Here is a 13,876-nt window from a genome sequence, read left to right on the forward strand (position 1 = left end):
GGCTCCTTGGCGTGGAGACTATGTCAATGCACGCTGGTTAGTTTTTGTGAATTTGACACAAACTAGAGTGACCTGGCAAGAGGAAATCTCAACTGAGAAATTATTTCTATCTCACACATGTCCACAAGCCAACCTGATTAGCATGACTCTTGTGCAACAATGGCATGCAAATCCCCAAAACATTCCATGCTTTTTATCACAGGAATAATTGCATACCCATATTTACTGCTGCACTACTTATAACAGCTAAGATACAGAGCCAATCTAGGAATCAATCAACAGATGACTGGATAAAGAAAACATGGGTATATATACAAATATACAAATGGAAATGTGCTCAGCTGTGGTATGTGTAGAAGTGCAGGAAAAATGATGGAGCTGGAAATCATTACGTTAAACAAAATAAGCCAGATTCAGAAGGTCAAGCATCATGTTTTCTCTCATAAGCAGAATTCAGATGAGTGTGTGTGTGTGTGTGTGTGTGTGTGTGTGTGTGTCCAGAAAAAGGATTGAGAGGGGGTGTGGCCTAAAGGGAGGGGGAGGGAGGAGTAAGAGAGAGTAATGGAATACATGTGACATAAAAGCAGAAGGAAAAAACCATTTGGCGGGAGGAGGGCCAGTAAGAGAGGGGAGAAAGGAGAGCAGTAAGAGGGACAAATAACAAGAAAGTGTAATGGTATGTATGGAAACACGATAAAAAAAGATGGCCCAGAAGTTAACCCTGTGGCACCTGAATTGCAGCCCCCCCCCCAGCCTCCAGAACTGAAGGGTAATAGATTTGCTTAAGCCTAAAGATCTGTGGTATGTGATGGAAGCCTGAGGTGGTTAAGAACCAACCAGGTCTACCACAGGGACTTCCTGAATGCTTCCTCCCCTCCCCACCTTCCCAACCACATCAGTTTTCTTCTTTCCTTTAGACTTACAAGGGCTATTTTTATACTATGTTTCTCTAACCTAAGACCTATGGCATGCCATATAGAACTCAGCGAGTGAAATGAACTTCAAGTCCTACAAATTAGGAGCTGGACTGTGAGGGGGGAAAAGTACTAGGAAGTAAAATGACTACATTCAATGAAAATAAAGGTAACTTTCAATTGGTACCAAAAATCCCCAATCAGTAGATCTAATGATTTTCTGGTTGTGTGTTTAGCATTTTATTTACTGTTCCATATTCTTTCTATACAAAATTTATTTGTGTATATCCTGTTGGTGGATGGAAGTTATCCCACTAATTGTTTTGTGTTTTATGTGTATGTCTCCTGTACCCATCCAGCCTGCAAATGCCTTGCAGTCAATGGACTTGTAAATTCTATTGAATTCTAGCAGTACCTTTCCTAATACCAGACACAATACATATTTGAAATGTCTCCCATAGGCTTGTTGTGGAAGGGTTGGTCCACAAATGGTAGAACTACTTTGAGAGATGTTAGAAATTTTAGGGGGGAGGGGCCTAGCTAGAGGAAGTATGCCATTGGGGGCATGTCTTTTCCTTCTATTTCCCCTCTCCTTCCTGCCCACCCTGAAGCATCCTCTACCATATATTACCCCCCATCCCCCGCCATGAAGTTCTGCCTCATTATCACCCAAAAGCAATAGAGCCAAGGATTATGAACTAAAACCATGAGGCAGAATAAATCATTCCTTATATATAAGTTCATATTTCATTATTTTTCAATGAACTCTTCAGGGACCATTCCCATAGACTCAAGAACATTTTCTTTTTCCTTTTGGAGGATAAAATGCAACATTACTTCCTTTGAGTCTATCAAGAAAGGACTCTCAGCCAATTAATTTTTTCCCCAGTACTATGATATTTTTTGCTGAACTTATCCACAATAAACCAGAACAGAGCTTTGATCTCTAGAATGATCTACTTCCATAAGCTTCTTTCCAAGAAACTAAAATGAAAGAAATAAATTCAGTAGACCATCTCTTCTTAAAAAAGAAAAAAATCCAACCTAGTATTTTGAGTTTTCTTATTAAGTTAGTTAGTAATGAAATCAATACACAAACATGTCAAAGTCTAAAAGTTTATTGCCAGAACAGTAAACTTCATAAAGACACCTTTTTAAAGCACATAGAAAATGACAAGCCAAATAAACAGAAAGCCTTGACTAACAAAGAGCAAAGTTTGCTGCTATAGTCAAAGTAATACCAAACCAAACAAGTGCACTTAAGAGTATACAGGTAATACAATCCAGGTTCTCAAACTAAGGGAAACTTGGGCCAAAATGCTTGGAGTGGGGAGGGGGCAGTTTTATCCTAGTATAGGGAGTGCAACTATTTATGTGAGAAACAACAAAATGAGTTAATCTCGATCTCCAAGCCCAGAAATTGGACCTTATAGGCCCCGAAAAACAGTTACAGAAAATTGATCAAAACACAGAAGAGAAGAAATAAATTCTAAATTCAATCTGCACTATCCTTACAAGTGATTACCACTTCACACTCACTACTTGGAAGCACACTACATTGGTTGAGCCAAAAGCTAGAGAGCCAAATGAGCCTTTACTACTGGAACTTTATTGCAGCTATGTTTGAAGCATAGAACGTTCTACCGCTACACTGCAAGCACCGGGTTTTCTTTGTTATTTATGATAAAGTAGAAATTCACACAAACGATTCTGAAGTATGGCAGCCATTTCTGACCACTAGTGCCCAATGGAGCTACTGCTAAATGAGTAGGAGTAGGAGTAGGAGGAATTCCCAGTAGCATCAAAGCTGCCCCGCCGAGACCCGCTGCGGGACCCAGAGCGAGAGCCTGAGCGAGATCCAGACCTCGACCCAGAGCGGGAACCTGGGGCAGACATGTTGTAAGGGCTAGGCAAACCCTTGGAGGACACGGAGGCGGCTTCCAGAAGGCGCAGCCCAGTGATATCTTCCACCATGGAGCGATTCATGGCATCCTTGTAGGAGATTTTTAATTTGGTTTTGGGACAGGTGAGGATTTTGGCATAGCTGCTGATGTCTTGCAACCTCTGAGCTGCGCGGCCATCGATGAAACCTTTCCGAATGGCTTCTTCGGTGCTGATCCTCCCGTGCACTTCGGGGTCAACAAGGCCTCCGGTGAGGAACTGGAACTCCAGGAAGCGCTGGCCTGCCTCATAGGGAAGCCATTTTTCTTTCACCGCCTCTGCGGCAGACATCTTCTTCTTTCCCTTTACGCCTTCAAAGCCAATGAAGGCCTTCTGGGCAGGCTTCAGCCTGGTGGCCATATCTTGGTCGATGAGACCCTGGGAGACCGCATCTTGAAGAGACAGCTTCTGACCCGTGGTAGGGTGGATGATGCCACCAGTGCAAGCCTGAGCCTCCAGAAGCCTCTGACCAGTGATGCTATCCACAATGCCCCTCTCTATACCTTCTGTGATAGAGATTTTCTCCAGGTTTTCTGTGTCAAAGATGGCTGCAATGGGGCTTGACTCCTCCAGGGGGTCAGACAGAGAGCTGCTTCTGATGGTTAAATTTCTGACGCTGGATATGGTAGAAATCTTACTTACTGATTCGTGGCGGGAGCTGCTAAAAACATCATCGTTGACACCACCGCTCAAGCCGCTGCTATTGCCGACGCCATTTTTCAAGGAGATCATGTCAGCAAACTGGGTGAGGCTCAGGCTGCCAGATCGGTACTGATCAAAGAACTTCCTGTCGACGAGGCCTTTGTCAATAGCATCTTGAATGTCATACTGACTGCCCGTCTTCCTGTCTACCAGGACCACCCTGGTGGAGCCATCCGATCCTGTGATGGTTATTTCTTCCCACTCACACTCCTGCTCACATAGCTCTTTGAAGGTTTCGTAATCAATAAGGCCTTTCTTGTAGGCCTCCTGAACAGACATCTCCTTGTTGGTTTCTGGGTCAACTATGACCACTCTCCGCTTTCGGAGGGTATTCTTTTGTGAGGTCTGCACCTGTTTCTTCTTTTCTTTCAGAGGTAGAAGACAGAGCCCTGTCTCCTCATCTTTGATGCATCTTTCCTTCAGCTGCAGGTAGGTAAGGTTTTCTTCAGTGTTTGGGTCAAAAAAGCCTTTGGTGTCATCACTTGGGTCTGAGAGGATCTCGCTAAGCTCCTCATTAAAATATCCCCTCTTATACGCCATGTCAACCGGCAAACGATGGCTCTCCTTTGGATCGATAATACCGCCAGTTGCAATCTGTGCTTCCAATAGGCGAATGCCATGGCCCTTCTCGATGAGCTCTTTGTTCATCGCTTGGAACAGAGAGATGATGTTTCCGGTTTCAGGGTCATTATACCCAGTGACGGCTCGCTCTGCAGACAGAAGCTTCTCTTTGAACTCAATGCCCACCAGGCCTCTCTTGTAGGCTTCCTCCACAGGTAACCTCAGATTGCTGACAGGATCCACTATAAACCCAGTGGCTGCCTGGGCTTCTAGCAACTCCAGAGCTGTACCCGGTCGAACTAAGCCAATCTTCATGGCCTCATAAATGCCAAGCTTCTGCTTGGTGGTCTCATTGTATATGCCAGCTATACAGCTTGAACCCTGGAGGAAGTCCTTAATTCTCTCACCAACCTCGTCGTAAGAAATCTGACCCGATTCCAGTTCATTTACAGTGGATGGTCTCAATATGCCAGAATCAACCAGTTCGGTGACGGTCACCGGTTGTCTGATTCCCTGGAAGGACATGCTTCTCTTCTGTACGGACAGCAGGAGCAGACCCGTGTGCGGTTCAATCCTGCACCGTTCTCTCAGCTGCATGTAGCTGACCTTCTTCTTGGTGATTGGATCCACGAAGTTTTTCTGACTATCTCGGGGATCATTCAGGGAGCGATACAAATCTCTATCAATCAGCCCGCGGGCCAAAGCGACATCTTTTGGCAAAAAGACACTGTTGACGGGGTCTACTACACCCCCTGAAGCAAGCTGGGCTTCCAGCAGGCGCATTCCGGTTTCTCTGTCAATCAAATTCTTCTTGATGGCTTCCGAAACAGATACCGTCTTGCCTGAAAATGGGTCATCAAAACCAGTGATGGCTTTCTCCGCTGTGTAGATCTGCTGGCGGTCATCAAAGTCAATGAGATCTCGAGCTATGGCATTGTCCACAGTGAGCTTCTCATTCCGATGGGGATCGATGATACCACCCGTGGCTGCCTGGGCCTCCAGAAGCATGACCGTGGATTCTGGGGTAATGAATTTCTTTCTCTTGGCTTCCACCAAAGAGTATTTTTCCTTGGGAGAAGCAGAAGCACCAGCGATGGCCCCTGCGCCCCGGAGGAAAGGCTGGATCTCAGAAGCCACCTCCTCCACTGACTTCTTTCCCTTCAACAGTTTGTCCAGCGTTGCCTTGTCGATCAGCTGACACTCATAGAGCTGCATGGCTGTCACTTTCTTCCTCAGCCCATCGAACACCAGCTTAGAGGAGTCAACACTCCACTCATACTCCGTCTGGGTCTCCCGATGGGATCCATACGGGCGCTGCCTGAGCTTGTCAATCTCCCGCTGGAGCCGGCAGCGTTCGGTTTCCAACTGGGACTGTGTCTCCCTGGTGGAATCCTCCAGCTTCCGCCTGCACCTCTCTTCGATCCTCTTGATCTCCGCTTGGAGCCTCTCAATCTCACTTCTAAGACTGTTCTTCTCTCTCTCACTCTTCTCTCTTTCTGACTCTATCTTCCTAATGGCCTCCTCCTTGCGGGAGTACTGAGTTTTCCACTGGTTCAGATCGTTCTGGATCTGCTGCTTCTCGCACTCCAAGCGCTGCTTCACCCTGCTTTCTGCCTCGAGCGTTGCTTTGGCACGGCTCAGTTCATCCTCCAGCCTCTGCAGCCTTGCCTTGTCTTGCTCCAGGACTTTAATTTTCACCAGCAGGCTCTCTCTCTCCTGAACCACTTGAGTGCACTGACTCTTTGACTCCTGAATCCTATTAGATGCCTAGAATTTAAAAAGAGAGAAATCGGGGGAAATACTGTTTAGATGCTAATATATGATCATTGTAATTTAACCTCTTTTCCTACATATATAAACATAGTCTCATTTTTCCCTGTCTGCATTTTCCCTGCATACACTATTAATTTGTTACCTTCACAGACCTGGAAAAAAAAATATGTAGATTGCCACTTTGGTAAATGGCTTCATACTTACTGTTTTGTGTTCCTTTTTCATAGACAAAACTAGAAATTGTCGACCTGCCTTACTTTTAACAGTAATTATAGCTTGAAAAAAGGAGGGTAATTTAGCATCCCTGCTGTACCTACATCTCACCTGGAATATTATACTGACACATTTAATATAGCAATACAAATTTACAAATACACACATCACCCCGCCCCACACAAATATTGTCCACAGAGATCAAATATATTAGAAGTTATTTTTAAACAGAAAGAAATGTTAGGATCCTAATCAAAAGACAACAGGATAATGCATGCGGAAAAGTCATCTAAGCAAGGTGGAAACTTAAAAATTTGTAAGAATTAATACATTTCAATGAAAAAAAGTTGAATTAAAGATGTACATACAGATCACTAAATAAGAACCACCTTCTATTTTAGTATGTTAAAATTTTGATGTCAGGACTTGAACGAAGGACCTTGAGCATGCGAAATGCATGCTCTACCACTCAGCGAGAGCCCCAGCCAAGAGCTACCGTCTAGAAAAGGAGAGTGGAACATTGATGGGAAATTTCTTAGATGTTTTTCTCATGCTAAAGTTTTTAAAGTAGGGCCTAGCACAGGTTCCCAGCAGACTAGCATCCAGTGCAGCAACAGGACAGAAGGACAAATGACATTAGAATTATTTTAAAGCCATTGTGTATAGATAGAACAAGTAGTAAGTACATAGCAGGAAAAAAGAAAAATTAGACATTCTGGAAACAGCAGATTAGATCAGGCGTCAGGTACTGAGAAACAGTGAAGCTTTGATCAAATATTTGTGAATACCTCTAAAGCCTGCTTTTGGAATTTCTCAATTTCCTGTCTCAAATTTTCCCTCTCTCTCTGTAAATCATTAATCAGCCCCTGCAGTTCCAGGGTTCGGTTGTTGCTGATCTGCAGCTGGCTCCTTAGCTCCGAGATGGTTGCATTTTTATCGCTATCTGCTTCACTCCGGCCCCTGCGCAGGTCATCGTATTCCAGCCTCAGGTTACGCAGCTCTTCCTCCAGCATCAGGTGCTCCTTGGTCAAGTTCTCAGTGAGAGACTGTAACCTCTCGATTTCTATTTTACTTTCATTGAGGCTCCTGCTTTTGTCCTCTATGGCCTTCTGGAAATGCTCATTCCTCATGTGAGCCTGCTTGACATTTTCTTGTTCCTGCACCAACTGCCGCCTAAGGGCCTCCACATCCAAGGAGAGCCTCCTCAGCTCCTCCTGGGTCCTCTGCTTCTCCCTCAGGTGGCCATCCAGCACATCCCTCTGCTGTCTGAGGTCATCCTCGCTCCTTTTCTTAACGATTGACGCCTGCTCCAGCTGCTGGGTCAAGCTGGTGATTTTAATGGCTTGCTCTTTCAAAGACCTCCTCATGCTCTCCAGCTCCTCCTCCAGCATCTTCCTCTTGGAGGAGTCATCAGAGGCTGACCTCTTCAGCCTGTTCAGCTCCTCTTCTACTTTCTGCTTCTGCAACTGCAGATCCTTCAGGGAGCTCTGGAATCTCGTGATGTCCTGATCCTTCACTGTCCTCTCCTGGGAAACCCTCTCATAGTCAATTCTCAGGCGTGTTAATTCCTGTTCCTGCACCTTCAGTTTGCTTATGGTCTCGGTTGCGCTGTTGTTGGCTTTCTGCAGGTCATACTGGGTTCTCTGCAACTTGGAATTTTCAGCCTCCAGACATTTCCTCTCGTTGCTTTCTTTATCTACCAATTGTTTGAGCCTTTCGATCTCCTTGTTTTTCTCTTGGATGGTCTTGGCGGCATCATCTAAAGACTGCTTGTATCTCATGCTCTCCTCAGTTCGCATCTGAGTGACCTGTCGAAGCTCGATCTCCAACTGCTGTTTCCTCTGCGACATCTCTGAGCCAGTGGCCTTTTGCTGCTGGACATTTTCTTCGACCCTCCTGAGATTGTCTGTGGTCTGGGCCAGCGTGTTCTTCAGCCTCTTTACTTCCTCAGACAAACTCCTGTTTTCTCTGGTGAGATTGTCTATCTGAGCTCGGTAGCCACTCGTGTCCTCTTCCTTTTGCATGGTCAGCTGGTGGATGGTGGTCTTGGTGATGTTGATCTCCGTCTCAAACTGGTTTTTTAAGCTAATGATCTCCTCATCGTAACTGTTTCTTACCTTACTCAGTTCATTTTCGTATTCCCAGCGGCGCTTGGCCTCATCCTGAAACTCGGCTTTGAGTCTTTCGATCTCTTTATTTTTGTCCTGAATTGTCTTGGCAGCCTCTTCCAGGGACTGCTTGTGCCTCGCATTGTCCTCCGAGCGCTGCTGAATGACCTGCTTCAGTTCGATCTCCAGGTGTTGTTTCTTTTGCATGATTTCTGAGCCACAGGCTTTCTGCTGAAGGGCGTTTTCCTCAGCCCGCCTCCGCTGCTCTGTGGCCTGCAAGATACTGTCATTGAGCCTGACTATCTCATCCTTGAGATCTCGGTTCTCCCGGGAGAGTCTGTCAAGCTGATTTCTGAGATTCTTGGAATCGTCTTCCTTCTGCATGGAGATCTCCTTGATGGTGGTCTTCGTAATGTTAATCTCTGTTTCATACTTGTTCCTCAAATTACTCATCTCCTCATTATAGTGGTTTCTTACCTTTGCCAGCTCATTTTCATATTCTCTCTTCCGGGCACCCTCCTCCTGCAGCAGAGCCCTCAGCCTCTCTATCTCGTACTCCTTCTCCTTGATGGCTTTCTCAGACTCCAGTTTCTGCCAGCCAAGGTTCTCCTTCTCACACTGCCTTGCCTTCTGCAACTGATCATAGTCATTCTTCTGTTGGTCGAACCTGTCTTCCACGGTCTTTCTCCTGCGCTTTTCGTCTTCGATCTCATACGTCAATCGGGTGATCTTCTCATTGAGCTCCTTGATTTGGCCGTAGCACTTGTCTAGGTTTTGCTTGGCTGATTTTCCATCCAGCTCCGCTTGTCTCTTCAGTTCCTCCAGGCTCACAAGCTTTGCTTTGAACTGGGAACACTCTGCCTGGTATTTTTGTAGGTTCTGATCCAGGAACTTATTCTTATTGCAGTTTTCAGAGTTGGCATCTCGGGCCAGTCTTAGCTCCTCTTCCAAAACTTCTATCTTGGTATTTTTCAGCTGTGGATATGAAATTAGAAATCATGTTGAAAAGGAAGCACTTTGTACCACAAGGAAGAAACCACACTTTTCCTCTTTAGATCTGTGTGTATTTCCTACACACACACACACACACACACACACACACACACACACACACACACACACAAATACCAGACAAAAGCTACCAGAAAAAATTTGAAGACCCATGCCTACCCTAATGCTTCCAGTAGCTGCTCCTGTGACCTTAGTGAATGACACATCAACTTTGAACTCCAGTCTCCTCGGTTTTTAAAATGAAGTAATTTCCTCTATGATCAAAAGCTTATTATGATTTACTGTGCATGGTGGCATGTCCTATAATCCTACACTTCAGAGGCTGAGGCAGGAGTATTGTGAATTTGAGGCCAGCCTACTTTTATTTATTTGTTTATTGTCTCAGAAACAAAATCCAAAAGCTTATGATTTGGTATATTACATACCTCTTTTCAAAGATACAGATCAAATATCCATATGAACTCAATTCCCTTCTCAAAAAGGGAGAATAAACTGAATAATGGCTCATGTGAAAGATTAAAATCCAGCTAGTCCAGGGTGAGCCTCTCTGAAATTTTGCATAAATAAGGCAAATTCCTCAGCTAAGCACTAAATGAAACCATGGGTTTGAGCAAAGTAATATAATCACAATTTGTCAAATACTACCTGAGTTCACTTGGAGCAGCCTGGGAAGAGCACAGCACTGAGGCCAGACTCAAACTGTGTCATACCAACTACTTGGAGCACAGATAATAAGGAAGCAGAAATATAACGAAGCAGAGATGATAAGACTCTATGATCTTCCTTTCTTTCTTTAAAAACAGACAACAAACAACAAAGCTCCAAGGAAACAAATTACCTTCAGGTCTTCCAAACTCTTCAGCATCTCGCTTAAGAACCTGTAGTAGTCTCCAGACCTTGTCAGCAGCTCTATGTACCGCGCATGGATATCTGCAGCCTTGGGGAAAAAAAAAAAAAAAAAAAAAAAGTGTCTGTATACTGCATTTCTTAAAAGCTCTGTGAAAGTTGACTAATTTTGTTTTCATAAAATAATACAACAGTGGCATTATAAAGAGCAAATTCCCTTCGGTCAGTTGTGCTGGATCCAAAATCTATATAGCAACACAAAGGACCAGAGCCATCTGTGTCATTCCAGGCTCCCCCCCACCCCCCAGCCCACAGTTGACATTCTCTGTCATCTTTGGGGAAATGCTGTTTTTTAGAAATATACTATATAACTTCTACTTCTCAAGAGTCTACCTTATACCAAATACAGCAAGTCAAGTCCAATATACAAAGGACACACTTGGACTTCCAGGGTCATCTCCTAAACTGTGTCATGTGTAGATGACTCACACAGAAGGGAGACTAAAACTGCCAATGAGCCCTGAATTTCAGTGGGAACTCTATACCAGGGATGTATTCAGGCAGGAAACGGGGAAAAACAGGCAGAAGGGGCAACAGACATTAAGAGATACGTGATGATTTTTGATGGCTGACATTAACAGCAATGTAATGAATTATAGGAAATATTAAGAGATATGTAATGACTTTTGATGGCAGTCAATTAAGAGATTTGTAATGACTTATATACCTCTTGAAGAATCACCCCAGATGGTGACTGAACCATTGTCCTCTTGATAGGTATGTTCAGTAGAGTTTCCAGCCCAGATGTGTATGATGCCAGCTGGAGTTCATAATCCTGCAGAATAACAAAGTTTAAGACAGACATCTTTGTTTTGTACTCAAACCCAGGATCTTGCCTGCCAGGAAATACTTCCCCTAAATTATACCCCAGATGTTAGAAAAGCTGTGTTTGTTTTCGTCTTTTGAGACCCAGTCTCACTCTGTTCCAGAATGGCTTGGAACTCACTGTCTTGTTCAAGCTGTCTTGAATTTACAGCAATACTCCTGCCTCAGCCTCTTGAGTGCTAGGATTGCATATGTAATCCATCACATGTAGCTCGAAACAACAGTCTTAATAGACTTAAAAAGAGTCACTAACAGTCATTCCACAGATTTATATCATCACAAATTATTTCCAAACGTTACCTACAAAGGCCATTGGCAACATTAATATTGTTATTAAACAAAATGTTCATTTTTGTATAGAGTGCCAACCTAATGAATAAAGACTAGCCCTTTTCACAGGGATATTTTCAAAGTGCAGTTAATTCAAGTAAATAGTATCCAGACTTTGCCATTTAGAAGTATGGGCCTTGAATGGTTGAGCTCTCTCCAACCTGAATTCATGTAAATAAATAAGGAACTTTCATGGGTTCTTCAGACTAGAATATATACGATTACCACCCTTAAAAAGTATATAATCTTTAAAGAAAACAACAAATAATGTAAATATTTAATAATATTTGATGAAATAACTTTTCAATTTTTTAAATATTTATTTTGAGGGTAACTTGCAAAGTCAGTTTTCTCCTAACATGTGAGTTCTGGGGACAAAACTCAGGTTGTCATACTTTGTGTTAAGCACCTTTATCTAAGTGAGCCATCCTGCCAGCCAGCACCAACCATTCTTTTTCTAAATCTTTGGCATTTTCATATATGAATACAGTGAATTTCCATCCTATACCCTCCCCCACTATACCAGCATTCTTAATGAAACCAATATACCTTAATTGAGTTTGCACAAAGTTCAGCAATTTTATGGACTTCTTCTGATTTATCTCGTTTGCCAGATATTTCATTGTGCAGGTTCTATACAGAGAATAAAATATTTACAAATGTTAAACATACAAGTACAAGTGTTATTTCACTTTTACGGTGGCTATTTTTTCCTTCAGTTTATTGTACTGTCGACTCATGTACAGTAATGGCGTGAGAGGAGAAGACCTTGTCTCCATTCAGAAAGCAGGAGAAAGCCCTGCGATTTATTTCTTACAAGGGGATACTTCCAATCAGCACTTTTATGTGGGTATCACTCCTTTTTTACTTTCTCTTTTCCTTTTTGAGACAGGATCAAGGGTGACCTTGAAGTCAGGGTCCTTCTATCTCAGCTCCCAAGCCCTGGGATTACAGGCATGCACTTCGTCAACTATAACCATTCCTTACTATGAAACCTCCACTATTATTACTTTTCAACTGTATCTCTTCCTAACCATCCCAGTGGCTTCTCCTCTGTGCACTCTTTAAACATCCACAAAGTGAATTCATAATATGAAATATTCCTCATTTCAAACCAGGAACAAACACAGCTTAAAACCAATCAATCTCAACAGAGAGCTTTGGGACGACAAGCGTGTTTATACCTTCTGCTCATTCAAAAACCTCATGACTGTGTTGGAATCCCCAAACTTCATGGATTCTAAAGAGTCCTGGCGGCGTTTGGCATCATAGAGCCACTTGCAGAAGCTCTGATAGTTATCACGATAATTCCTCAGTTGTTTGATTTGTTTCTCCAAGTCCCACAGTCTAGGAAAAATGTACACGATTTTTAAGACACTCTTATTAGTTCCTAAAATTCTCCTTGGTGTCTACCTAACATTCAAACACAAAAACTTAAATGTGAATATTCATCATAGCACTTTTTTTTTCCATCATATCTCAAAACTAAACCCACAAATATCCATCAACCGTGGTACAATTCCAAACAAAGGAATAGTACCCAGCCATAAAAAGAGATGAAAAACTGGGTCTGGTAGCACTTGGGAGGTAGAGGTGGGAAGATCAACGATTTAAGGCCAATCTTGGCTGCATATGGAGCCAGCCAATGCTACCTGAGATCCTGTCTTACCACTTCCCCCATAAAAACCTAAAAAAATAGACAAAATTCAACTGGCAGAAAGTTAATTTAATTTTTAAAAGACAGATGAGGTGTATTCAGGCGTGATGGTACATGCCAATAATCCTAGTACTTATGAGGTTGAGGCAGGAGGATCTCAAGTTCCAGACCAGTCCATGCTACACAGCATTCAACCACCCAGGGCTTGGGGAGTAGGTCAGAGGTAGTACACTTGTCTAGAATGGGAAAGGCCATGAGTTCAATCCCCACTACCATAGAAATAAACAAATAAGATTAAATAAACAGTGTACAAAACATGCCACAATAGACATGAAACATGAAAACTGCAGCTGTGTGGAAGCCACTCACACAAGTGTACACACTGTATGAGGACACTTGTCTAAAATATCCAGCCAAGTCAAAACCAGTGACAGAAAGTACGGTGGCCAAGCAACGGCACTGCTTTCTGACAGTGGTGGCTTCTGGGGGCATTTGGACCACTGAGTGGGAAGACCCTGGGCGAGGGGGCTGACACACCTGAAGTCTATCTGTTTATCTATCTTTTGCCAGCGATCCGTCAGCTGCATCACTTTATCGTTGAACTTGCCCAGGTCCAGGTCGTAGAGAGGGTACTGCTGTGAGGACTGAGAATGGATCTGCTGGGCCTTCTGCAGCTCTGTCTTCATGGTGGCCAACAGCGACTTTTTCAAGTTCAAGTCACTTTTTATTTTCTGCAAATTAAAGGGGAGGAGAGTACGTACAAATTGATTTCTTCTCACATCGTATGGTACCCCCAAGTCACTGTTCATTTTGTTTGTTTATCTATTTCTGGTACTGAGGCAAGTAGTGTCCTACCACTTATCATTAAGCTGCATATCGGCTCAGATCATTAACTTTGAAAGAGCAAGCCTAGGGGGGTACAGCCCAGCACTGGA

The 13,876-nt window shown here is 43.5% G+C and overlaps 1 protein-coding gene across 2 annotated transcripts in view; it reads right to left on the reverse strand.

The window, feature by feature from the left end:
• Window positions 1-2,016: 2,016 nt before the first annotated feature.
• Window positions 2,017-13,876, reverse strand: part of Dsp (desmoplakin) — a 45,655-nt gene continuing 33,795 nt past the window's right edge. Inside the window, exons 18-24 of one of the 2 annotated variants that reach the window (XM_051194421.1) lie at window positions 13,479-13,672; window positions 12,469-12,631; window positions 11,834-11,917; window positions 10,797-10,904; window positions 10,062-10,160; window positions 8,690-9,187; window positions 2,017-5,885 (exon numbers count right to left, since the gene is read on the reverse strand). In XM_051194421.1, the coding sequence (XP_051050378.1) occupies window positions 2,652-5,885; window positions 8,690-9,187; window positions 10,062-10,160; window positions 10,797-10,904; window positions 11,834-11,917; window positions 12,469-12,631; window positions 13,479-13,672 (4,380 nt within the window). In that variant the 3' untranslated portion in view covers window positions 2,017-2,651. Of the gene's footprint in view, window positions 5,886-6,892; window positions 9,188-10,061; window positions 10,161-10,796; window positions 10,905-11,833; window positions 11,918-12,468; window positions 12,632-13,478; window positions 13,673-13,876 lie in introns of both variants that reach the window. The other variant, XM_051194420.1, reaches the window with a different exon arrangement.

The sequence above is a fragment of the Phodopus roborovskii genome, unplaced genomic scaffold, assembly GCF_943737965.1.
Source record: "Phodopus roborovskii unplaced genomic scaffold, PHOROB, whole genome shotgun sequence".
NCBI lineage: Eukaryota > Metazoa > Chordata > Mammalia > Rodentia > Cricetidae > Phodopus > Phodopus roborovskii.